At 43.4% G+C, this 26,976-nt stretch overlaps 3 protein-coding genes across 3 annotated transcripts; 2 read left to right on the forward strand and 1 right to left on the reverse strand.

The window, feature by feature from the left end:
• Positions 1–1,360: 1,360 nt before the first annotated feature.
• LOC123998088 (DNA-binding death effector domain-containing protein 2-like) lies at positions 1,361–14,280 on the reverse strand. Its single transcript, XM_046302982.1, has 6 exons — positions 14,134–14,280; positions 12,903–13,426; positions 12,610–12,738; positions 12,338–12,484; positions 3,250–3,637; positions 1,361–2,624 (listed from the first exon to the last, which is right to left on the reverse strand). Exons 2-6 carry the CDS (start codon positions 13,387–13,389, stop codon positions 2,618–2,620), a joined length of 1,158 nt encoding a protein of 385 aa, XP_046158938.1. The 5' UTR covers positions 13,390–13,426; positions 14,134–14,280; the 3' UTR covers positions 1,361–2,617.
• Positions 14,281–20,423: 6,143 nt separating this feature from the next.
• LOC123997077 (zinc finger protein OZF-like) lies at positions 20,424–22,761 on the forward strand. Its single transcript, XM_046301063.1, has 2 exons — positions 20,424–20,701; positions 20,898–22,761. The coding sequence occupies exons 1-2, from the start codon at positions 20,530–20,532 to the stop codon at positions 22,091–22,093; spliced, it is 1,368 nt and encodes a 455-aa protein (XP_046157019.1). The 5' UTR covers positions 20,424–20,529; the 3' UTR covers positions 22,094–22,761.
• Positions 22,762–24,626: 1,865 nt separating this feature from the next.
• Positions 24,627–26,741, forward strand: LOC123996980 (zinc finger protein 37-like). Its single transcript, XM_046300885.1, has 2 exons — positions 24,627–24,884; positions 25,050–26,741. The coding sequence occupies exons 1-2, from the start codon at positions 24,689–24,691 to the stop codon at positions 26,195–26,197; spliced, it is 1,344 nt and encodes a 447-aa protein (XP_046156841.1). The 5' UTR covers positions 24,627–24,688; the 3' UTR covers positions 26,198–26,741.
• Positions 26,742–26,976: the final 235 nt, after the last annotated feature.

The raw sequence follows: 26,976 nt of genomic DNA on the forward strand, positions 1-26,976 counted from the left end.
TAAATCATTTTCTCACCCATCTACACACAATACCACATAATGACGAAATGTGTTGTACTCCGTGATGTGTTGGATTTTCCCCAAACACTTTGTATTCATGGCAAAGTTCATTTCGTTGCCACTTTTACTTTAGAGCCTTATTTCAAACAGGATGCATGTTTTGGAATATTTGTATTCTGTAATTAATGTTAGTATTGTGGAGTAACTACAATGTGGTTGATCCATCCTCAGTTCTCGTATCCCAGACATTAAACTCAGTAACTGTTGTAAAGTCACCATTGGCCTCATGGTAAAATCCCTGAGTGGTTTCCTTCCTCTCTGGCACCTGAGTTAGGAAGCATCTTTATAGTGACTGGGTGTATTGATACACCGTCCAAAGTGTAATTAATAACTTCATCATGCTCAAAGGGATATTCAATGTCTGCATTTATTTTGATTTTTTACCCATCTACCCATTGGAAAACCTCCCTGGTCTTTGTGGTTGAATCTCTGCTCGACTGAGGGACCTTACAGATAAATGTATGTGTGTGATGTAGAGATGAGGTAGTCATTCAAAAGTCATGTTAAACACTATTATTGCATTATTCTTTTTTGTTTTACTCCTTAACTTATTTAGGTCTGCCATAATAAAAGGGTTAAATACTTGTGGACAAGACATTTCAGCTTTTCATTTTTAATACATTTGTAAAAACCATTATCCCACTTTGACATTGTGGGGTATTATGGGGTATTGTGTGTTGGCCAGTGATGGGGTATTATGGGGTATTGTGTGTAGGCCATTTAAAATTCAGGCTGTAACAACAAAATATGGAAAAAGTGAAGGGGTGTGAATATGTTCTGAAGGCATGGGTACATCATAGACGCAATAAACCTTTGATAAATCATTTATTTTTATTTGAAATAATTCCAACTTTCCACTGATATATTAAACTAATATACAGCACTTTTGCAGTGCCTAAATAAAAATATCCAGCTACTTAAACAAAAGTTCACCCTAAGTTAATGAACTAGAACACACAGTATTTTTGTTATTTTCTCTTATGGACAATACAAAGCTACACTGACGAATCCATATATCAAAACACAGAAAAAGCAAACACCACTAAGGTTTTCCTGAGTGCCTCCCTCGTCCTGCATCCCTGGTCCCATAGGGCTGTGTGAACCAGACACAGTGCTGTAGCAGACCAGGCAGCCTGGTTGTATCAGGGGACTTATCCTCCAGAGGATGAGGCGGCTGTCCAGGAGCTGAAAGGCGGGATGGAGGTGGGGATCCTTCTCCCTCTTCCTCTCTTTCCTTCTCCCTCTTCCTCTCTTTCCTGTTCCCTCTCTTTCCCCTTCTCTCTTCCCCTTTCCCCTTCCCTCTTCCTCTCTTTCCCCTTCTCCTACCTCCCCCCCTTACTCTTTCTCCTCCCTTGGTGGTGGTGGAGAGACAGAGGGGGTTATTGATCCCACTCAGAGGAGTTCAGGCATTAGTTCCACCACGGTGACTAGACTAGAGACAGACAGCGCTCTGTGAGCCACTAGTGGGGCCTACAAGTCAGGGCTGAGTGGAACTAGGATGTATCCTTCTGATTTTGATCTCCTCTACACCAGTTTTATTGACTGAAGCACTGTCCTGTGCTTCAGTTCCAATGGGAAAGGCAGTGGCCTTGCCTTGCTGGAAACCGGGGTGAGCACAGCCTAGTGTGTGATCCCAGCTGCTGTTCAACAACTTGTGGTGATGAGTTCTCCATGGTTGGCTGAGGATGAGAGGTAATCCCTCCTATCATCTACTGGCATCTGAGATGAGATGGCCACTGACCACAGCTATCAGGCCCTGGGTTAGCATGATGGGACTACCAGTGGCTTGTGATCATGGTGTGTGTATGGACTGGAGTTCTCGAAGGACCAGCTATTTGTCCACTACACTGTCCTCAGGTAGTCTTCCCTTCGCTATCTATTTATAAATCTCTCCCAAAAGGTCAAAACATAATCTTTAGTCATTTCCCCATCTTCTCTCCCTCAGTGTCTGAGAGCTGCAGTCTCGCTCATCTATTCAAAATCATACATTTCAATGGAAACACAAACTAATGTTAAGATGGGTGAAGTTCGCCTTGCAGGGCATCTCACACGCTCCTCAAACATAACCAGAGATGCTCAGCATTAGCGCACAGTCTAGTTGGTATCTGGGCTGTCACTGTTAGCAAGAAATGTCTCTTGGCTTCAATGAGTCTTACAGGCAGCGCTGATGGTTCATCGTGTGGATGATTTTAAGATTGTGTATGTTAGATACAGTGGTAGTTTGTGTGTGTGCTACAGTGGAAGTTCAGTTTGTCTCGGTGTCTGTATGTGTATGTGTGTGTGTGTGTAACAAAGGCAGTCTCTTCCTCAGTGCCGTGAGGGCATCTAGGCTCAGTACAACTTGTGTTATCAATTCCAAACAGAACAGTGTGTCAAGTCTTTTAGTCCAGTTTGCCTTCACTTCAAGTTTGGCTGTTTTCCCTGGGGACTATTCATTCCCCTGACCTAGGAGTGGCTGTATCCTCTATTCTCAGCATGAGAGACTTAAAAAGGAGAGAAAAAAGAAAAATGTTCCTCTTCATATTTTATTCTCCTTTTCATTCCTCTTTCCTTGGGCTCATGACCTGCAGAGGGAACATAGTGGAGGGCGGTGGTTAGAATTACAACTATTATTCATTGTCTCTGAGGATTCTAGAACTGTTGTGTGAACTGACGTGAGCCGGAAATGATTAACACAACCTCGCACAGCTGCCTGTCTGTCTGTCAGAGCCGAACGTCCATAACCAGCTTTCTCAGGTTGGGTCTAGGGAGTATGACAACGTGAGACCAGGTAGTGTATACCCCACCTCTTTAAGGAATACCTAGGATAGGATAAAGTAATCCTTCTCACCCCCCCCCCCCCTTAAAAGATTTAGATGCACTATTGTAGTGGCTGTTCCACTGGATGTCATAAGGTGAATGCACCAATTTGTAAGTCGCTCTGGATAAGAGCGTCTGCTAAATGACTTAAATGTAAATGTAATATATGGCTCTGATGCCTGTGGGCAAAGTTTGCCATCTAGTGGTTATTGGTGGCATTACATAGCAATTCCAATTCATGACCACCAGTCAAGTCCACATCTATGACCCCGACCCCCTGTAGTGGTCAGCATGGCCCCAATACATACCACAGAGTAGATAAGTACTTTCATCAACCAGCTTACTAACACAGTATAACAGAACCAGAATGGAGAGAGCAGTGAGGCTCACCTGTCTCGTCCCCAGCATCCGGCCTGTTGTTCCTGTGCGTCCAGCAGCAGTCTGCGACCCTCCTCGTAGTCATCCTGGTCCACACTGATCAGCAGCCGGACCCCCTCACTCCCCGCCGCCCTCCGCAGAGAGTCTGTGATGAACACCCCCTTCAGGGCCTCGAGCAGCGCTCCACTCAGATAGTCCCCCCAGAAGGCCTCCAAGTTGTCCAGCTCAGAGAACTTGATGTCGCAGATGATGGAGCCCAGGTCGCGGGCGCGCAGCACGGAGGTGGCACGACTGAACAGCTCAAACTGCCGCTCCAGGGGCTGCTGCTTGTCCGAGGAGACGCTGCCGCGCAGAGCCGACTCATGCTCCCAGTATTCTGCTCGCACACGCAGACGAATGTCTGCAGGGAGGGGGGAGGGTGAGGAGAGGAGAGAGGTAGGGGAAGAGTGAAGGGAGGAAAGGGGACAGAGAGAAAGAGAGAGCGCAGAGGAATGGGTAGAAGAGGGAGGGTGGTGGAGGGGAAGATGTAGGGGAGGAGAGAAGAGTGGTAGATGTAGAGTAGGAAACGGAGGTGGCAAACGAGGTGAAACAATCAAAAAGGGACAGAGGAAAATGGTGGAAGCAGGAGATTGAGTGGGGTGAGATATCATGTACACATGAGAGTGAAAATCAAATAGGAGGAGGGTGGGATCATTTAGTCAGAACAAAGGGAAGAGAGGTGGAGGGACAAAAACACAAAAGAAAATGATAAGAAAACTTTTCAAATAAAGCCGTAATCACAGAATATTATCCCCAAAAACTGTCAAGAACAGGCTATGGGAGGGTTGATAGACAAGTGCCAAAGTAAAGAATAGTTAAGGGGAGCCTACTACATTCAACAGGACTGTATTTGACATTAAACTAGTGATTAGAGTAGGATACCACATAGAAATACTTACTGGTGTAGGACACTGCTGTATCATTAACTACAGTTGATAACAAAAGTCTGTCTTTAAGAGTGATACAGGTGAGGCAGAACTGAAGACAGCTGTGGAGCACAGAGGTGAATGTAATACCAACCAGGCCGTCTACCATCACTAACCTGACAGTGGGAACAAATATGACCTGTTCGGGTCCAGAAGAGCATCACTGAGGATTTACTGTATGACTAAACAGATCTATTTTTCACAACACCCACTAAAAAAAGCTGTTGTAGTACTAGAGTGAAATCAGAGGATGGATAACAAGCATATTCATCAGGGAAGAACACCACCACACCACCTGTACAGTTCTAATAGTCCACCCCCCATCATTATTCACCCAGGAGATTTCAGCCAGGCACTGCAATCTACACAAAACTTCTACACACTGAAAGCTAGAGCTAGAACTATGTAATCCATTTCTCTGAGTAATTACAAAGCTTGTTACACTTTACTTACAGTAATAATTAGTTATAGGTGGCACAAAACAGGCATAAATCAAATGCTACTTGTTGTGAGGGTTGTAGGATTTTGTTAGGTCACTCTAACACTGTAAACAGCCCTTGGGATGGATAGCAACCTTTCAGTGACATGTTTTTGTTCTGTTTCAGCAACAGGATAATTAGCGGTCATGCAGCAACAGCACAGTGAGAAGGGTCAGGAGATACATACTGTACTGAGCAAAGGCAAGCAGACCTCTGTCTCATCCTCCTCTACTGCCATTATTCACCAAGCGCCCAGCAGAACCAGCGTCCTTCCGACTTTGCTGCAACAAAAAATCCAAACCTTCCCAGTCCCACACTACCCCACCCTACTAGAGATGTGCATAGATTGGCAAACTTTGTTTGAGATACATTAGTTTCACGGCAACATGTTAGCACCAAACTAAAAAATATATATTAAAATTAGAATATTCTTGTCAAAGAATGTTTGTCGCCAACATGGAGGATAGTTTGTCAAACTGTATATCTGGATTTACCCCACCCACCTTGCCCTCCCCAACTTCATGTAACAGAAAATGGAGGAGCGATAAAGAGTAGAGCTGGATTTAAAAGAGAGAGAAGGAATATGGAACGGAAAGGGCAGAAAGGGGGACCAGAGGTCCAAAAACTCACATTGAAAATTAGACCAGTCTTATCTCTCAAAACACCTGTGGATGTGAATAAGAGGGAAAGCTATGTGTAGTACCATACACAGGGAACCGGGTACCTACACATACCTTGGTCTCTGAAGACACCGAGACAAGTTTGGGTAAAGGAGAAACTGACAAATAGTTGCTTCCTCTAACGAGGACACAAGAAATAGAAACAGACAATTTAAACTGGAATGTTGTACCAAATGAACCAGGGACATGACTGTGCCTTAGAATGTGTGATTCATTTGAGTTCTTTGTCTCCATCCACATTATTGTTCAGGCCCATGGGGGACAGCCTCTGGAGGGGGCAGCGTTGTAAAATGCCAACATTAGAAATGCAAATGTTGAATTGATTATGAATTTCTTAACATTTGTAAGAGAGAAAACCAAACACTGGATCCTTCTTTCTTTGCTTCATAAGGTTGTAATGAGGAGGCAATACAAACACATACCACTTGGACCATCGGGGAGGTTAGATGGCAGGTAGCCTAGTGGTTAGAGCGTTGGACTAGTAACCCAAAGGTTGCAAGATTGAATCCCCGAGCTGACAAGGTAAAAATCTGTCGTTCTGTCCCTGAACAGGCAGTCATTGAAAATAAGAATCTGTTCTTAACTGACTTGCCTAGTTAAATAAAGGTAAAATAAAAAAATACATCCTCAGGTTAGACAGATCTCCTACATTTACTGCCAACATTGAAAACATGCTCTGATGTAGTGTACCAAACATGTATCTTAAGATCAACTGCAAGTAGATTTGTAGATAGCTAAAATATGTGTTATATCACATCAGGCCAAATATGATAATCATGATCATATTTCATGAAGGTCAACTGTTAGTTTGCACACAAAGAAATCGGATACAGAAGGTGTTTAGAATTTTTTTCTTCTTCTTCCAGAAGGCAAAGTTATGGTACAAGGAACATTTCTGTCTCTATTGATACAGCAGCTCTTAGGACATTTGTCAATGAGGTTGATAGAGAACAGTAGGACGCATACAGTCCCGAAAATAAGACTAAATGCACACAGCCCCATAATCTGACATGTTGTGAAAAATAGTTGAAGGGTTTCCTTCCCTCACCACTACTCCAATGTCTCACCAACATCTCCACATTGTTACTCTGGGGAGATGTTTCTGCATGTCAAATCATGGACCATTTCAGGAAATACAGATACCTCTCGTCTAAAATTGTCAATTTGGGGGCATTTCGTATCATAAAGTACATGGTTTGTCCCTAAGGCAGTGTTTCCAAACTCGATCCAGGGGACCCTAAGGGGTGCACGTTTTGGTTTTTGACCAAGCACTATACAGCTGACACAAATAATCAAAGCTTGCTGATTAGTTGATTATTTGAATCAGCTGTGTAGTGCAAGGGCAAAAACCTAAATGTGCCCCCAGGGGGGGGCCCAGGACCCAGTTTGGGAAACCCTGCTCTAGGGGATACATTTATCTCTCCCTGCCAGCAGGGTGTCAAATCAGCTAAAACAGGATGTGCAGCTGACAAGGCACAGTTCTGCTCTGAGAGGAAACTGAAAGTCAGCTTCAAGCTAATAACATCTGAAAGTTACCAGGACTGCATAATACCCCTGTCAATTGTAGATATGGTAAAACATGTCAGATAAATAATAAACTGAGTAAAACTGTAACAATTGTGCACTTTTGCAATGTGCAAGTCTAGCGACATGGGTCATATACTGTGTGGGGACTGTGACGTCAACACCTACTACACAATGTCCCCATACTTCTAAATGACTGCTCCTTCCTACCTACTTGTGGAAAATGGACTTGCTGAGAGCACCAGGAAAGGAAGGCCCTTAAAAACAATGGGAACATAGTGATTTTGTTAAGGTTACAGAGTCCTTTACACTTCATCAGAGACAGAGATCCATTTAGACAGAACATTAGGAGGCACAACTTTCATTTTCTCCCTTTAAAACAAGGAGTTGGTTATGTTCTCCATTCACCCCACTGAAAAGTACCCATTTACGAGGAGTCACTTGGTGCGAAGAGCTTCAACTCTTTATCGATCCGTTTTTCTGCTGAACGACAGACCAAGAGGGAGGGAGGGAGAGAGGGAGGGGTAGAGAGAGACAGGTAGAGAGAGCTCTCTCTATTCCCCTTTGACCAAAGCTCTTTCTTTTTTTGGTGTGTGTGGTTTGAGCGTTTAGTGTTCGTTCTCTCCCTCTCAGTGTGTGTGAGAGGATGTTTTTTCCTGACACACGAGTCGGTCTGTTTTGAACTGCGAACATAGAGAAAGGAGAGAAAGAGAGAGAAAGAGACAAGCACAGTTGGATTGGATATCTGTCAATTTGGTTGTTTCTCAAGATCAAGCTTAACACTGGTTCAAAGGCAATCACTTGGAGTTTTAATTGTTTTTGATGCCTCCAAGTCCACTGTTTAACATTACGGCTTACGTGGACTGTTTTACGTCGCTTCTAAATCGTAAGTTACAGTTTGGCATAAGAAATTGTAACCACAAATAACTGAAATACTGTGACTGAAACGCTTGAACTGAGAAAAGGAACTGATTATGTGAAAACAAACTGACTGGTAAGATAGAGGTAGTAATGGGTTTGGTCTGAATGCTGTGAGGCAGCATTGGACTGGACTGCCCCATCTATCTCTGCTCCCCACACTGGGAGCTCATTCAGGGGTCAGAGATGAGATACAGCATGCGGTTACACAGCCCTTAACACAACACTGTTGGGTCATTTTCCTCAGAACTGCTCGAGCAAAGGTTCCAGAGAAGCTGTCGGCGGCCATGTTATGTTCATATAAAGATAGAATTCGAGTTCAGACTGACAAGAGGACTGAGATCAATGGATCTCTGAGACCAGTTTGACATTTTTAAATTGAGATTCCAGAATGGTTTTGGTCTCTTTTTGTTTTAGGAAACCATAATCAGTTGGATTGTTTGAATTCTGAGAAAGGTATTTGTGATCACTGACCAGAGGTATCTACTGAAGTTGATGCCACAAGAACCACTGGGACTCAGTTAAAAGGCTCCATTTTGATGGCTGCTTTAGAAGAGTAGTTTACCCCAAAACTAAAGTAAATCAGATGTTTTCAGTATGCATGTAGTGGGATATACACCAGACTAGACAGTGTGGAATATGCACTCAGTTATCACTTTTGAGGAAAACATCTGTCAAACTTTGGCTTTGAAGTGAACTACCCCTTTAAGAAAAATGTTCAGGTCAGTTTGAGCTTTGAGTCATTTGGAGAGTCAGAGCATGGTATTCAGAAGAGGGGTCAGGTTCAAGGTCGCATTACGGTGATTAAGAAACTTCTGGAATATTCTATGCATATTTCCGAGGACACTTTGGTCAGTTCTGTGAAACACTGAGGCCAACACCCCTCTTTAGAGTAATAGACACAAAAAAAAAATCATGGAACATTCCAGAACACTTTGTGGAGAGCACACTTTTTTTCTGAATGGGGTAAGGAGGAACAGGATAGCTAGAATAATACACAGGCATTGAACACAGAGCAGAGTGGCAGCCCCCCCTCGTTCTGAGGGGGAGGGCCTCTTTACCTTGGGCATCGGGCCAGACTGACGAGAGAGAGAGCGACTGAGGTGAGCACACACTGCAGATCGTACGGACAGAGTGAAAGGCCAGACCAGACTTTTTTTTTTGTCCAACCTTTCTCTCCGCTCTCTAGGTCCGCTCTCTAGGTTACTCGATCTGAGTCACAATCCTGAGTCAACCTGGTGGGGATCAAATGCGGAGTCAAGACAGCAACATGTTCAGAGGCAAAGCAACAACACTGTGTATGGTACATGGCTGGGACTGTGAGGGCAAGGCTACTGCAGAGGGCAAGGGGCAGGTATCCCTCGGTAGATTGTTTAGGGTTGGATCACAGGGCACTTAGTGCAGTTGATTTAGAGAAGGCAGTTCTGATCGACGGGGACAAAATGGCACATTTCAAAAGGGTTGCAGTGTTATGTTTGAGCGCTACGAAGCCAGTGGATAATCATAAACATATTTGTCTCCCTGAAGAAGAGACTTCATGGATTGTGAAAAGTTGTTGAAATCAGATCATGTTGATAAATAAGCAGTATCACTCATCAGTATGTGTCAGGCTGTGGGAGTGGCTGTGTCTGGGATAGCCACAGTACGAGGGGTTAGTTGGCTGTCAGGTAGGCTAGTTACAGCAACAGAACTGGAAGGGCTAAGGGCCTATTGACCTGGGCCCGGTTTCCTGATAACGATTGAATTTAGGCTTACGAGTGTTTTAACGATGCATCTTTCCTATAACGGCCAAAGATGTAACATGTGTTTGCCAAAACACCATGTAGAGAGAACGGTCGCTAAGCGTGTCGTTGTGGCTTGTGTCAATACTGACAGGATCGAAAGAAAAGCAACGCTGCTCTCGGATCAGCTCTTTCTCCATTCAAATCTTACCTTAACATCCAAATTATTCCACAATACTGAAGACGGATCAGCTCCTAGAAGCTTATCACCTATGGCTTCCAATATTTAGGAGGCTGATTCTAATCATTACCCTGTAATAATGCACTAAATCACGATATGGCACATTATTGCACACATTAGGCTGCACAGCATGAAATAAATACAGACAAATTACAGACTGTAGCCTACAAGTACAGTAGCAAAATAGAACTCAATGATTCAAATAGCCATTTAGCCTACTGTATATACATTTTAATGTACACATCTGTTTTAATTTCAAGCATCTTTTTATACGCTGCTTGTTTGTATCAATTGCAAAGACATTGCCAACTTGTATTTGTTGTCTGAAGTGATCAGTGGTCACAGAGGCGGAGAAGCCATGTGATTCTATGTTTAGCGGAGCTCTTCTGTGTGTAAAGTGACGCGGGAGGGCAAAAGAAAAAGCATCTAAAGACCCACTTAGCTATTCCATGAGTGGTCTGAGACAGGCGTTAGATTACAAGTGTAACGTGAATAACGAAGGTTTTGGGAAACAGCTCTGAGATTTAATAATGCCCCGACGATGGTTCTAACAAACTTAGCTTTAAGATGCTTTTGGGAAACCGGACCCTGGTCTGGGAAGATGTCAGCGAGTGTGAGGCTATCAATTCAACTTATATGTTCAGTACACATTCAGAAATTCAGCGGGACTTTCTCTAAACTTTATGTTAGGGATCGGAGAAGACAGACAGTACTACCAACATAAGAGACAGGAGACCTACCGGGCAGGGTTCTTAAGAACAGGAGCTGAAAGAAACTGGGTAAGAGAGAGAGAGAGAGAGATACGTGGGGGGAGATGAAAAGTGAGAGAAGGAAAAGAAAAATGGAGAAAGGGATAGGAATCTCTCTTTTTGGAACACCAGCAGTAGTTATGTAGCCTGGATACCAGCCTGTTTGAGGTATCATTCCACTCGTTGTCATGCCAAATGAGTAACAAGGAGTGGCATGATCGCACAAGCAGATCTGGGACCAGGCTAGTAGTTATGCTATATGAAGAAGAAAGATCTGCTTGGCTGACAAGCATATAGCAGACGTATAAGTGAAAGACAGGTGGTTTACTGTCTTCTACACTCTAACTGTCCTTCCCCTGGGCCTCAGTCTGGACCAGAGGCTAGTTATTACGAGGCAGCATTCCAACCATGTGGCAGCTATAGTATGTAGGTCTAAAGCATACATTTTCCCCACAAGTATTTTCACAAAAGAGCAAGGCAGCGTAACATTATTTTTGTCTGCACAGAACAGACTAAATTGCTCTGTTTAATGAGCTTGTGGGTTGATGCCGAAACGTCCCATTAAAACATAACACGCTTGTGAATCTAAGGTTGAATGCCACATTGAAATGCCATGTCCTACTACTACACTAAGCCTGCTGTGCTGTGTGGAGCTCAGACAGAAACGCTGACTCACTTCTGTGCTGTGTGGAGCTCAGACAGAAACGCTGACTCACACTTCTGTGCATTGGGTGTGTGAATTCCTCTCAGGGTACATCTCAATAGCCTAAAGAGGCTTCCTTCCATTGTTTCCTCCCCTTTATCAGAATGGCCAGGATAGGTAAAAGGCAAGTAATAAGGCTGGACATAGGCATAGTATATTTGATAGATGGAAGTTGTAGGCGAGCCAACCCAACTCCCCTATGTGCTAAGGTCATCATGAAACAGAACAGATAGATTTCATTTCATTCCGTTTCAGGTTGTTGTTTTTTGCTTGGCCGTGCAAGCAGACTATCCTTGTGTGGACGTCTACAGAATCCCTCCATTGTGAGGATGTTAGTGTGGCAGGAAGCACACAATCAAAGACCCCGGGAGTGTGTAAAACGCTGTCTGAAACCCTGGTGATAATGTTTGAGTGTGAGACACTTTGACCACAACAGAGAGCATATGATGACCAGGTTGAGGGGTTAAGTCAGGTCAAACACAGCCAGTCAGTATGGGTTGTATTTACTGATGAGCGGTCACTCATTCACACATGCTCTGCTCTGACAGTATTGTTACAGCACAGCCCACTCAGTCCAACATGCCTGCAGGGTAGTATTGATCTCCCAGGAGGCCCATGCAAACCATTCTCAAACCAGCAACGGTGGGACGGTCAACTTATGGTCAGGGTATAAGCTGAGCAGAGGGAGCAAACTGAAGTCGTTAGCTTATGTGAGGACATGAATACGGCACTGGCTGGATTTAAGATTGCTTGATATGGGTATTTTAAGTTTAAACTTAGTGGTGAGACAAGGTGGTGACTGGGACATTCTGATATGGCAGAGATTTGTAGTATCATCACTCTTAAGGGCTGTTGGGGTGATGGTGCTTACAGCTTCTCATTAGAAGTAAGATAGAAAATGGATGTAACCCAGAGAGAGAGAGACTCAGACACATGTATAATGGCAAGAGAGGAACCCAGAGAGAGAGAGACTCAGACACATGTATAATGGCAAGAGAGGAACCCAGAGAGAGTGTGGTGAATGAGCAAGTGGGTTAAAGAGAGAGGTGGAAAGACAATAGAGAAAGAGAGATGGAAGGGAAACTAGAGAGAAAGAGAATGGCATGGAGGCGGGTCTTACCGCAGGTCACTTTCTCAGATATAGGTGGGGGAGGAGTTTCAGGGATGCCCGTTCTTCTCCTGTGGGCAGTGGGCTTGCTGGTCCAGCGGCGGCCTTTACCCCTCTTCTTCCGTAGGGGGGCGGGCGTTGGCCTGGCAGAGTCAACACCTTTTGGACAGACACAAATCCAGCAATGCTTAACTGGTGCAAATCCAGACAATTTCAGAAACAGTTACTGACATTTCTTAGAGACAAGTTCAGGCATGCACAGATTGTACCGGAGTGTAGCTTACCCCCCCTCCATTGCTGGGTGGCATGTTCGTCATGTGATTCTGTCTGTGCACAGGGGTCAGTCAGTCCAGATGTGCACACCTGTCTTTTGTCCTCTGTCCCGTAGTTCACTCTGAAACGTTCTGGTGATACTGAGAGGTAGATTAAGGTCAGACACTGACATAGCAGAGTGTAGACGGACTGGCAGATAACACACAGCTGGGAGGAGTAGGCCTACAGGTGATTATGACAACATTGTCTCTATTACTGCATGTTGGCTTCCAGTTATGAACAGCACTCTGTTACAGTCCCTTACCTGTCCTCCTTTTCTTGCGGGACACCAAAGGCAGGAGGTCGTGTCGCGTAAGGACTCGCAGCAGCTGCAACAGGGGCTCCAGGTTACCCTCACTGAGGTACCCACGTCTCTCCAGCTCCAGCAGCAGTTCTAGCCCACTCTTGGGCTTGTGGCGGGCAGCGGTAGGACAGGCCAAAGCAGGAACCTTGGGCTGTAACCGCCGCCAGGCCTCCAGGAGCACTGGGCTGGGGGAGACTCCTTTACTGGCCTCAGGGTCTTCCTCACCGGGCTCGCTGGTCCAGCCAGCTGGGTCCAAGGGGTGCCCTCCAGCCGGATAGGTCTCATCCAAGAGGAACGACAGCACCTCAACGTCTGTCTCTGTCAGTTGAGAACCGACAACTTCAAACATCTCGTGTAGAGAGAGCATCCCATAGTACGTCAGGCACTCAGTCTCGTCCCAGTACAGAGAGTCTCGGAGAGAGTACCTTGGACGACGCATGGTTGCCATTGTTAACAAGCTAGCTGGCTATCCTTTCCCAATGCACCTAGGCCATTGTGATAAGAATAAAGTTAATTAGACAATGTGGGTAGCAATGAAGTAACGACTCAAAATGTCAAACTAAACAACAGGAGGACTGGTTAGGTTTATCAGGTTATCAAATAACAAGCCAGACAGCAGCCACAACGCGAATGGACCACGAGATATTGACATGCACTTTTACAGGCTTTAAAATGCAACCAACTGTCTAATAATAACCGATGTGGAGGTGTGAACCACAAAGCTACTTCGTTTTCGTTGTAGCTACCGTTGGAGAGCTCGAAATCTCGCCGAGCCACCACATACCTTGCAAGTACAAACTGTGTTGACAGTGCAACAAATTACGTTACGTAACAGACGTTCCACTGCCGGAAGAAAAAAAACTGCACTTTACATTTAGATTGACAGCCCTTGAAAACGGTCCAAAATAGAGATGGTCCCTCATACATAGCTACATTTGTCTCGATTTGATAGTAAGCTAGATGGAAACATCAAAATAATTAGTTGCAGCTGGATGAACCATTTGGGTAGCTAGCTAGCTAACGTTAGCTACGAAATTATCGCTAGCTAGCAACAACAACAGCTGACTATACCATGAAGATGAATCAAGACGTTCAAATACATGTAAAGACTAACAATGCGGTTATTCATTGTCAATATAATATTGTTAATCGTTGCAACAAGCTAAATAATATGTTATTTTGTGAAACTCGCCTTCGTTGTTCGACGATGGTCAGTGTTGTCAACACAGCTGGGGTGTATTCATTAGTCAGGTTCGGTTCTAAAACGTTTTGTCTGTTGCAAAACGGAAACCGTTTACTCTCGGAACCAAACGGAAGCAAACGGAAAAAATGGAACAGAAACGGGGAGGGGTCCAATATAAACCCTAGTTTTCGTTGCAAAACGTTTATCAACAGACAAAACGTTTTGCAACTGAATCAACTAATGAATACGCCTCGTCTCGCACGCAGAGCTGGCAGTAAGAACAACAACAAGCAGTAACCAATCACTGCACTTATTTTTTAGGACGTGTTGGCGAGGAGACGAAGATGATGCTGTAGTCAGAGGCCTACTTATTTTATACATGAAGAACGCGAATGAGGCAGTATTGCAGATTCAAAACAGTATAGTGACCTATTAGATCATTTCCCCCAGAATATCTAATAAATATCCTCTCATGTACATGTCGTTTTCACCATTTACTATGACCAGCACCGCTATGCTATTGCCACAAGAAATCAAACCCTATCGTGTATTAATGCTATTTTATTGGATGATTTTAAGGCTACATATAAATGTGCTCTGTGCATGCGTGTGTCTATATGGCAATGCTGACTATATGAGCGCTGAGCTCCCACAGATCCATCCGGACATGATGCTGCAGGTCTCTTCTCCAGCTCCGAGAAGGGTTGGTCTCTCTGATGGTGGAGGCACACACTGTCTCCCCTCGCATTCACAGCACTGGGCTCTTTCTACCTGGGATAGTCCACAGAGATACATTGATTTTCTATACATCCAATGGCCATAATCTATGCGTATTATATCCTGTATTATTACAAGAGTAAAGATTGTCTTGGGGCCCAACCACCTTGCACCATAGATCTAACCCACCTCTGCGCATCTCCAATACAATGTATCTCACCTGTTCCTCTGGACTGTCAATGACCACCAGATCTCCGCCCTGTTGAACACAGTCAACTCGACCGCTGCTCCAGCTCCTTCTCAGTGGAGAAGAAGTAACACCTGGAGGAGAGAATCTTCCAGCCCTTAAGACAAGGTGTGTGAGGCGATGATGTACACAAACACTTCCACACGCACACACATAAGAACACATTCATGCACGTTGCACACACACACATGCACAAACATACAGAAACAAGCATACACAGACAATAACATATACATGCACATTTCACAAACACACACAATAACATATTCATGCACATTGCACACAAACACGCAGTATATAGTGCATATTGATGAAGATGGACAGATAAATCAAGACACTGCTGACCTTGGGTGATCTGGTCTCTGAGTGGACAGTGTCGGTCCACAGGCAGGAAGTTGACCAGCTCTGTAGGCATCTTCTGAAGGGAATTCCTTTCCCTCACCGTGACAACAAAGTCTCTGTTCACAATCGCCTCAGTTTCAAAGAGACTTATGAGATCTAACTGAAGTTGGTTTTTAGTCTCTGCGACCCTCACATGCTCTCACCTCAACTGGTCATAACGCTTTGATCACACCAACAGTGTCTTTGTGCAAAATGTTATGCAGCATCATCTGGATATGTTTGCAACAAAAGTTCAACATTTACCTTCCGCTACCATTTCTGGCGAGCCGTCGAGGCATACAGTTTAATAATTCCAACGTATGCACCACACAGAACGCACTGCAACTGCCTCTGCAATGCTGGAAGGCAAACGCAGCATTCCATTGGAAATGAATGTACTTCTGGTGTACCAAAATGCAATGACGCGTTGGTGTGATCGAGGCGTTAAGCTGCACTGATGTTCAGGGGTTGTCTCTGTGACCGTTCCCTGGTTCATGTGAGATCTTTTATCTCTCTGTAGTAGGTTTTTAGATACTGTTGGTTTTTAGATGCTGTCAGGTCTATGTAGTTTAATTTTTTTTTACAATTGGTTGTTGGATGTCAGTAGGCCTTCATACTCTCTTTCTAATTGGTTATGAGAAGCAGCAAGATTCCTGTGTTGCCTCTCTGACTGGTCCTTGGTTGCGACAAGTTACATGTAGTCTCTCTCCAGTTGGTCCTTAACCACAGCCACATAGCTGTTCATTTTCTGTAGCTTAGCTTGAGTTGAAGTCAAAGCATCATTTTGGATCCAGACCTGGTTCTTGGCTGTGAGGACGGTGTCGTAGTTGTCCCTCAGACCCTGAAATGATGCCTTCAGTCAGGTGCAACTGAGAGAAGCTGTGTAATCTGGTGAGATGGACACAAAGTGTGAGTGTTAACAATTAGAGTATAGCATACAATCTTAGTATATGCTGCCTTTAAGGTTATAGTGTGGCACAGAGCCCTGTATTTAGATTTTCTAAATACATGGCTCTGGAGTGGCCTATTGTGCCTATTGTGTACTCTTGTAATCATAGACCTGAGATGGTTAGGATTGATAAAAGCAGTGTCCAGGGGCTTGAGGTGTCACTACAGACCCGGGTTCGATCGGGAATCCCATAGGGTGGCGCACAATTGCCCCAGTGTCATCCGGGTTGGGAGAGGGTTTGGTAGGGGGGGGGCTTTACTTGGCTCATCACGCTTTAGAGACTCCTTGTGGCGGGGCGGGCGCCTGTAGGCTGACTTCGGTCGTCAGTTGAACAGTGTTTCCTCCGACACATGGGTGCGGGTGGCTTCCGGGTTAAGCGGGCAGGTGTTAAAAAGCGCGGTTTGGCGGGTCATGTTAGGGAGTTACAGCGATGAGACAAAATTGGAATTGGATCGCAATTGGATATCACAAAATTGGGGAGAAAAAGGGTGTACATTTAAAAAAAGAAAAAAAGAATAATGCATCATCCAGGGGCAACATTGACCTAATTCAAATAAGAATCATTATACAGGCCATTGTTTGAAAAATCAAGGTAGTCTAGCTGTTAAGCGAGTTGGTCCAGTACCCAAAAGGTTGTTGGTTCGAATCCTCGAGCCGGCAAGGTGGAAAAATCTGCTGTTCTGCCCTTGAGCAAGGCAATTAACCCCCAACAACTGCTCCCCCTTACAAAAAAATGACTGCGGTTTTGAAAGTGCAGAAAGTGCAGTTCACTGTGGTATTTTGGATGCAGAATAATTGAACTGTAGTTATACAGCACTCTAACTGCAATTACGTTGCTACATTTCTGCAGTAAAAAGAGAGCTGTTGTTTTGGACGCAGTACTGCACTCTGACTGCAGTCTTTTTTTGAAAAATTCAGTTGAGAATGTAAACATTATATTTTCGAGGACGGGTGAAATAATGTATGTTGAAATGAAAAACCAAACAATTGAAAGCAAAATGTATAGAATTGTAAACAAAGACATCAAAAGCAAAACCCAAATCATTTGCTTACAAGTTGAGAGCAAAACTCTACGAGAAATGATAAAAAATATATATTTGAAAACGGATGCAAAAATCGTTTCAGGTTAAACTTTCCCAGCAATCAATGCAATTGAATACACTTTTTCCTACACTCTTGCCTGCATGTACTACCTTTTGGTTACACTACTCGTATCTTTGCTTTCGATGTCTGTTTCTTTGCTTTCACTGCCAGTCTTTTCGATTGCAGGTTTTGGCATTATTTTCCGTGAAGGGTGTAAACAATGAGTCTCCATTGGTCCGCTAGTTTTGGAGTGACGGTTGTGACTGTCACCACGGATAAATCCACTATAATTGAAGCATTTTTCTACGGCTGGCGATGCTTTCAACCTGGCTACCCCTACCCTGGTCAACTGCACTGTACCCCCCACAGCAACTTGCCCAATCCTTCCCCATTTCTCCTTCTCCCAAATCCAGTCAGCTGATGTTCTGAAAGAGCTGCAAAATCTGGACCGCTAAAAATCAGCCGGGCTAGACAATCTGGACCCTTTCTTTCTAAAATGATCTGCCAAAATTGTTGCAACTCCTATTACTAGCCTGTTCAACCTCTCTTTCGTGTCGTCTGAGATTCCTAAAGATTGGAAAGCAGCTGCGGTCTTCCCCTCTTCAAAGGGGGGGACACTCTAGACCCAAACTCCTACAGACCTATAGCTATCCTACCCTGCCTTTCTAAGGTCTTCGAAAGCCAAGTCAACAAACAGATTACCGACCATTTTGAATCCCACTGCACCTTCTCCGCTATGCAATCTGGTTTCAGAGCTGGTCATGGGTGCACCTCAGCCACGCTCAAGGTCCTAAATGATATCTTAACCGCCATCGAAAAGAAACAATACTGTGCAGCCGTATTCATTGACCTGGCCAAGGCTTTCGACATCGTCATCGGAAGACTCGATAGCCTTGGTTTCTCAAATGATTGCCTCACCTGGTTCACCAACTACTTCTCTGATAGAGTTCAGTGTGTCAAATCAGAGGGCCTGTTGTCCGGGCCGCTGGCAGTCTCTATGGGGGTGCCACAGGGTTCAATTCTTGGGCCGACTCTCTTCTCTGTATACATCAATGATGTCGCTCTTGCTGCTGGTGAGTCTCTGATCCACCTCTACGCAGACGACACCATTCTGTATACTTCTGGCCCTTCTTTGGACACTGTGTTAACAACCCTCCAGGTGAGCTTCAATGCCATACAACTCTCCTTCCGTGGCCTCCAACTGCTCTTAAATACCAGTAAACTAAATGCATGCACTTCAACCGATCGCTGCCTGCACCTGCCCGCCTGTCCAGCATCACTACTCTGGACGGTTCTGACTTAGAATTCGTGGACAACTACAAATACCTAGGTGTTTGGTTAGACTGTAAACTCTCCTTCCAGACTCACATCAAACATCTCCAATCCAAAGTTAAATCTAGAATTGGCTTCCTATTTTGTAACAAAGCATCCTTCACTCATGCTGCCAAACATACCCTCGTAAAACTGACCATCCTACCGATCCTCGACTTCGGCGATGTCATTTACAAAATAGCCTCCAATACCCTACTCAATAAATTGGATGCAGTCTATCACAGTGCCAATCATATTGCCACCAAAGCCCCATATACTACCTACCACTGCAACCTGTATGCTCTCGTTGGCTGGCCCTCGCTTCATACTCGTCGCCAAACCCACTGGCTCCAGGTCATCTACAAGACCCTGCTAGGTAAAGTCCCCCTTATCTCAGCTCGCTGGTCACCATAGCAGCACCCACCTGTAGCATGCGTTCCAGCAGGTATACCTCTCTGGTCACCCCCAAAACCAATTCTTCCTTTGGCCGCCTCTCCTTCCAGTTCTCTGCTGCCAATGACTGGAACGAACTACAAAAATCTCTGAAACTGGAAACACTTATCTCCCTCACTAGCTTTAAGCACCAGCTGTCAGAGCAGCTCACAGATTACTGCACCTGTACATAGCCCATCTATAATTTAGCCCAAACAACTACCTCTTCCCCTACTGTATTTATTTATTTATTTTGCTCCTTCGCACCCCATTATTTTTATTTCAACTTTGCACATTCTTCCACTGCAAATCTAATATTCCAGTGTTTTACTTGCTATATTGTATTTACTTCGCCACCATGGCCTTTTTTTTGCCTTTACCTCCCTTATCTCACCTCATTTGCTCACATCATGTATAGAGTAATTTTTCTACTGTATTATTGACTGTATGTTTGTTTTACTCCATGTGTAACTCTGTGTTGTTGTATGTGTCGAACTGCTTTGCTTTATCTTGGCCAGGTCGCAGTTGTAAATGAGAACTTGTTCTCAACTTGTTTACCTGGTTAAATAAAATAAAACATAGAAAATGGAGACTCATTGTTTAAGCTTTCCTCTAAAACACGCCCTTCATTGAAAAATAATGCCAAAACTCGCAATCGAAAAGACTGGCAGTGAAAGCAAAGATACGAGTCGCGTAACCAAAACGTAGTCCATGCAGGCAAGAGCGTAGGCAAAATGTATTCCATATAATTGGTTGCCGGGAAAGTTTAACAGAAAACGATTTTTGCATTCGTTTTGAAATATATATACATATATATTGTATAATTTGTCATAGAGTTTTGCTCTCGCTTTAAAATTATTTGCTTACACGTTTTGGGGTTTTGCTTTTGATGTCTGATTTTTGTTTACAATGCTATACATTTTGCTTTCAATTGTATGTTTTTTGATTTCAACATCCCATTATTTCACCCGTCCTCGAAAATATGTTTACATTCTCAACTTTATGTTTAATGTTCACGATTTATTTTATTTTTAATTCAATACATATGGCGTGAAATTGACCCCATACAACTGACTTACTATGTTTCCTGTTCCAAAAGGACAACAATTTGAAGCACCGAAGTCGCATTCCGTTCCAGCAGGTGGCGATAGTGCAAAATGTGTTTGCCGCCGTGCTCAAAGGAACGCCCTCCTTTGTTAACCCCATACAGTGTCTACGCTATGTTGTTGTAAATGTTCCTGTCATTATCCGTTAGCAAGCTAACACAACCTTTTTCCTAAAAAAAATGTCTAATATACAGTTATTGAGAGTGTTTCTCAGCCAGAGATTGACAATGGCAGCTGAGGAGATATTCGGCGTCATTGAAGAAACGATTGCAGAGTACCAGGAAGAGAACAGCCGTCTGCGTAGCATGCTCGATGTAGTTATTAAACCAGATATACTATTACACAGAATAGGTGTGTGACTGAGGCTGCTTGCTGTTATATTTTAAACGTTCTTTGCATATGTCAAGTGATAAATGTCAGGATTTATCGACAAAATACAATGTAGCTATGTTAGTATCTATCTACATTCCTAGCTAGCTGTCTAACTAGAATACTATTCATATAAACGTTTTAGATGTTTTATTTAATTCTCTATCCTTCCCTCCAGACATCCAACAGTCCACCCACCACCCTGTATCTGAAAATGAGGTTCTCCCTGAGCAGCAACACTGTGAGCAGGAGTGGAGCCCCAGGCTGGGGAAGGAAGACCCACATTACATACAGATAAAAGAGGAACCGGAGGAACTAGAGTCATCTTTGAAAAATGACTCCAACCACCAGGACCTGACTCAGTCCTCACTTCTTTATGAAACCCAAAGTGAAGACTATGAAGCGACGTACTGTCTTCCCAGCACCTCAACTGCACAGAGGAACTACTCTCTACCCAGCACCTTAACTGAACAGAACATGATACAGATCAAATCAGAACTTGATGCAGAAGACAATGGAGTATCAGAACCATCCCGTGAGCCTCAGCCCCTATTTGCAGAAAATCTAGAGTCTTCTGCAGCTCAGAGTAAAAACATGAAATGTGTCAAAGGGGTAGAGAGTAGACCTCTGTCAGGTTCAAAGCCACTGAAATCAAAGAGATCACAGACAGTAAGAAAACAAAGTGCCTATATCCACTGTAAATTTTGTGGAATGTATTTCTCCTACTTAGCTTCTTTAGTGAATCATGCAAGAAAGCATGCACAGGACAAAGAATGTCTATGTGGTGTGTGTGGAATACACTTAGAGTCCACAGAAAGCATGTTAGATCATCTAGAAACCCACGTTGGAGCTAGAGTTTGTCATGTTTGTGGTACATTTTTCCCTGGGAGTGCTGAGCTGAATGATCATATGAAGGTTCACCCAGGGCAGAAATTGTTTCGCTGTCCTGATTGTGGCAAGTGTTTCAGAAAAAATCCAGATCTCACAGCGCACAAGAGGATTCATACAGGGGAGAGACCGTACCGCTGCCAGTTTTGTGGCAAAGGATTCAGTCAGAGTGGAAACCTGGCTGTGCATATGAAGAGCCACTCTGGGGAGAAACCACATTGCTGCCCTGTTTGTGGGAAATGTTTCAGCAGTAAACCTTATATGAACACACACATGAAGATTCACACAGGGGAGAGGCCATTTTGCTGTCGTTTATGCGGAAAATGTTTCATAAGAAACCCTGATCTGACAGTCCACATGAGGACTCATACAGGGGTGAAACCATATAAGTGCCAGTATTGTGGCCAAGGATTCAAGCAGAATTATCACCGGAAACTACACATGAAGATCCACATGGGAAAACCCACATCATTGCCATCTTTGTGACATGTATTTCAGCACTAGCACCCAGTCAACCTGGCATGAGATTTCACATGGAAGAGAAGACTTCACTGCAGTGACTGGCAGAGGCTTTGCATAGACTGGAAGGTTGGGAGGACATATCATGACAATGCACAGAATACTTTAGTGTAGAAAATACTGACTGTAGACCTTGTTTGTGATACATGTTTCACTCAGACGCTTTATTGAGGAAATATTTTTATTCCAGTGACTGTTAATGTGGTTGTTTTACCTGTTTTGAAATCACTGACTGTAAGTTTCTCTGGGTAAGACAGTGCAATTATGTTTCACTGTTAGTCTACACCTGTTGCTTACAAAGTGTGTCACAAAGAAAATGTTTTGATTTGATTGCTGCTAAATGCTTCAAATGGATGAAGGTCTGAGAACATTCACAAGAGGGATAAACCACAATAACAACCTGATGAAAATCCTCCTGACCAGACGGCAGTAGTTTCCTGTGTAGGGAGAGTGTTTCAGACCGTACAAGAGGTGCATTAAAACATGTAGTTCTCTGAATCGACTGGCTTTATTTCTATGAAATACAGTGCCTTCAGAAAGTATTCATACCCCTTGACTTATTCCACATTTTGTTGTGTTACAGCCTGTATTCAAAGTTGATTCATATTTTTCCTCACCCATCTACACACAATACCCCATAATTACAAAGTGAAAACATGTTTTAAGAAATGTATTGAAAATGAATTACAGAAATATCTCATTGATGTATGCACACCCCTTAGCTCAGGTGCATCCAATTTCCTTTGATCATCCTTGAACTGTCGCTACAACTTGATTGGAGTCCAGCTGTGGCCAATTCAATTGTTCAGACATGATTTAGAAAGAAACACACCTGTCTATATAAGGCAACACATTTGACAGTGCATGTCAGAGAGGGCAGATAGGCAATCTAGGGCACTCAGGCAATCTAGGGCACTCAAACTGTGCGATGGTGCATTTAAAACTACACCGGTTGAGGCTTTACAAGTAGATAATGGGGAAATGCCACTAACCCTTAGAGTTAAGTGTACCCTGGCGTACAGGGCAAGACTGAAGGGTAGTATGGGAGATCATCCTACACTGACAGTATTGGAAGACTGCTGGTAATATGAAAGATCAAAAGAGGGGTTTTGACCCAGAGATTTGGAAAAGGGGTTTATAAAGATGGACACCAGGGAACTTGTTATAGAGCCATCTGTGGCAATAGGAAATGTGTTACTGTGGTTTTATACAAGACCACATGTCGATTTTAGCCTGATCGAAGAAAATAAACGGTGGTGTGAAGAAGATCATGTAGCAACAATAGTGGATCAATATATTACTGATCAGTTTTATTCTTGTCTTGCAGTGCATACAGATGGTTCAAAGGATCACATGAATGGGAAGACAGCATCAGGTGCATTTATTACTGAGTTCGATGTTAATCTCTGCAAGAGGCTAACAAATGATTTATCTGTAGATTCAACAGAAATAGTTGTGATAATTGTTGGATTGCAATGGATAGAGGTCCAACCAGGAAGAATAGCAACATGTTCGGATTCTACGTCTGTTTTGTGTAGTTTAAGATCTGGAAAGCATTTCGCTACATCCACAATAACGCGCTAAATGTGTGTTTGTGACAAATAAAATGTGATTTTGATTTGAAAGTCAGAACATTTGGATTTATGGGTAGAAATAATGCTGCTGTTGTTGGGCTTAAAGCAATGGTATTGACATTCAGTTCTGTTGGATTCCAGCTCATAAAGGAGTTAATGGAAATTATATAGTAGATATAATAGCCAAAAAAGCAGTGAAAATAATATTGTGGATATACAGGTACAGTTAGGTAGAGAGGAAATTAAAACATTGATTCGGAAAAATGGGTTAGATTGCTGGCAGAGACAATGGGATGAAAGTAGTAAGGGCAGACATGTTTATAGTACACGGAAATCTGTACGAGAGATAGTGTCATATAATGGGAACAGAAGAGAGGAAGTTATGTTGTGTAGGATCAGATTAGGGCATACGGAATTGAATTCCTCTTGGAAATTGATAGGGAAGCATGGTACTGGAATGTGTAATGGCTGTATGGTAGAGGAAATGAAGGCACTGACATGAAAATGTTGAATTAGTGATAACATTACGGTGTGTTTTATTTTTTGTGTACTTTTGTGATCTAGGGAGGCAATGATTGATCTAAACTTCAGATTTGCACCAGTAGTGCTGTAGCAGTGCCACCAGCTCTGCAGTCTATTACATGTAGGTCTATGTGCTGGGCTTTAATAGAAATGCACACACTGGAGGACCTCCAAGAATAGATTGGGAAATACTTATTCAATCTGATCAATGATTAGTATGAAAAGGGATGAGAGATTCATTCATTTTGCCTATTAATAATCAGCCCTCTTCTCAGAAGCAGCACAGCCGGCGTCACCTGCAGGATCGCGACGACCTGTGCCTGCCGCTCCAGTAGGGGGCGACAATGCAAAATGTATTATACCGTGCACCCACAAAGACTGACAGCGCTCTTTGTCTTGTTTACTTTGTTTACGTTGGTAGCTCGCTGGCTAACTTGGCTAGCGAGACAGCTTTTCTTCTCAAAAAATGTCTAAAATTGAGTACTTGAGAGTGTTTCTCAACCAGAAATTAATAGCGGCAGCTGAAGAGATATTTGGTGTTGTTGAAGAAACGATAGCAGAGTACCAGGAAGAGGTTTCTCACACAAAGGAGGAGAACAGGCGTCTACGGAGCATGCTGGATATTCGTTCTAAGCCACAGATCAAGTTACACAGACGAGCAGGTGTTTGTTTTAATAACGTTAATTTCATATGAATTACGATTAGCTTTCAACTTAATTAATGTTGTAGAATATTTACAAAACCAAGTTCTGTAAAAATATAATGATTGTAAGCCTAGCTAAGTCTCAAGTCAGCTTTTGAGTTCCCCCCCCCCCCATTATCTCCAGACCCCCAGCAGCTCACTGTCACCGTGTCTGATGAGCAGCAGGAGTGGAGCCCCAGTCTGGGGCAGAAGGACCCAGAACCCACACGGATGAAAGATGAACAGAATGAACCAAGGACCAGTCAGGAGGATGAGAATCATTTCAACGAGTTTATAAATTCTTACGGCTGTGTATCAAGTGACTATTATCAGGACCCAACTCAGTCCTCACTTGAAGAGAGATACTCTCTACCCAGCACCTCAACTGAACAGATCAAAACAGAACCTTATGTAGAAGACTATGGTGTATCAGAACCAACCAGAGAGTCTCAGCCCTTCTCTGCAGTAGATACAGAGTGTTCTGCAGCTCAGAGTGAAAACAGAGGACATATTGACAGGATGGAGAGTGGAGGACCTCTGTCAGGTCTAATGTTAAAGCCACTCAAATCAAAGAGAACAAAGACCGTAAAAGGACAAAGTTTTCATAGTGTTAAGGACAGAAAATTGAACCATCTAAAATCACACTCGAGACCCAGTGTAAGCTGGGATGCTGCTCCTTGTTGTAAGGTCTGTGGAAAGCAATTTGACTCCATGGCATCTTTATTAAATCATGTGCAAATGCACACACATGATAAAGAACATCTTTGTGGTGTGTGTGGAAAATTCTGTCAGTCTACAGAAAGTATGATGGATCACCTACAAACTCACATCGGAGCAAAGTGTTGTCATATTTGTGGTAAATATTTTGCTTGGGATACTTTCCTGAAAAGGCATTTGAGGAGTCATACAGGGGAGAAGCCGTTTCACTGTCAAGATTGTGGCAAAGGATTTACTCAGCGTGGACACCTAAACTTACATATGAGGAGCCACACAGGGGAGAAACCACATCAATGCCAGGATTGTGGCAAATGTTTCAGCCAGAATACATCTCTGATAGTGCACATGAGGACTCACACAGGGGAGAAGCCATACATGTGTCCTGTGTGTAGAAAATGCTTTACCACATCAAGTATGTTGAAGAAGCATCACACAGCTCACAAACATATAGGTGCCATGAATGTGGCCAATGCCACAATGGTTTCAGACCATACAGAGCCATGTGAAGAGGGTTTACAAGAAGGAGAACAAATGACTGTTCCCTGTGTGTGGGGAGAGAATCAGACAGCAGACTGAGAGACATGTGAGAGGAGAATAATGACATAGCCCTCCTCGGGACACTGCTCTCTGATTAATATCATGTTCTAACAGAGAGCAGTTAGTGGGTTTCTGAGCAACAGGAGTCCCTGCTCATTAGTTATAAGATGACACAGAGGACATGGTGTGATCCACTGTTCTCTGTCTGTATATAAACCTTGCATTGGTCTTTAGAGTAATATGTCTTGTTCATATATGGTAATATGTCACAATACATCTGCCCTGATGTTGCAAACAGCCTAGTATTCAGAATGTTTGTTCCCTAGTGTGGCAAGATCTTCCATACACCAAATTCCATACTTACCTCTGAGCCTAATGCCAAAATGCACCAAGGGAAAAAATATATATTTAATTTCATGTGTATTTACATGTATTGAGAATTGGTATGATACAGTTATGCTATGTTCAATGGGATCTAAATAAACCACCTGAAATGAGAGCTTCTTCTTTCAACCAACCCAGATATTGTACATTCCCAGACATCCATAAAGTATTACAGAATAAATGGCTGATAATGTGTTCATTGAAGTGTCTTTTTTTAGCTTCTCTCTTCTCTGGCAGCATTGCGGGATCATGTTGGGAACCAACCATGCAACCATTATCTGATGAAATCAATACAAGTGTTAGGAAAAGGACACAGGCTCCAATCTTTAAATAAAATCTATTTTAATTCTCTGTAAAGGCAGTGGAAATATCTCTGAGCTGTCTATCAAATGGCTGCATCTACACACTAATCATTTAGTGAGTTATACTGGTGT

The sequence above is a fragment of the Oncorhynchus gorbuscha genome, linkage group LG15 (genome assembly GCF_021184085.1).
Source record: "Oncorhynchus gorbuscha isolate QuinsamMale2020 ecotype Even-year linkage group LG15, OgorEven_v1.0, whole genome shotgun sequence".
Classification (NCBI taxonomy): Eukaryota; Metazoa; Chordata; class Actinopteri; order Salmoniformes; family Salmonidae; genus Oncorhynchus; species Oncorhynchus gorbuscha.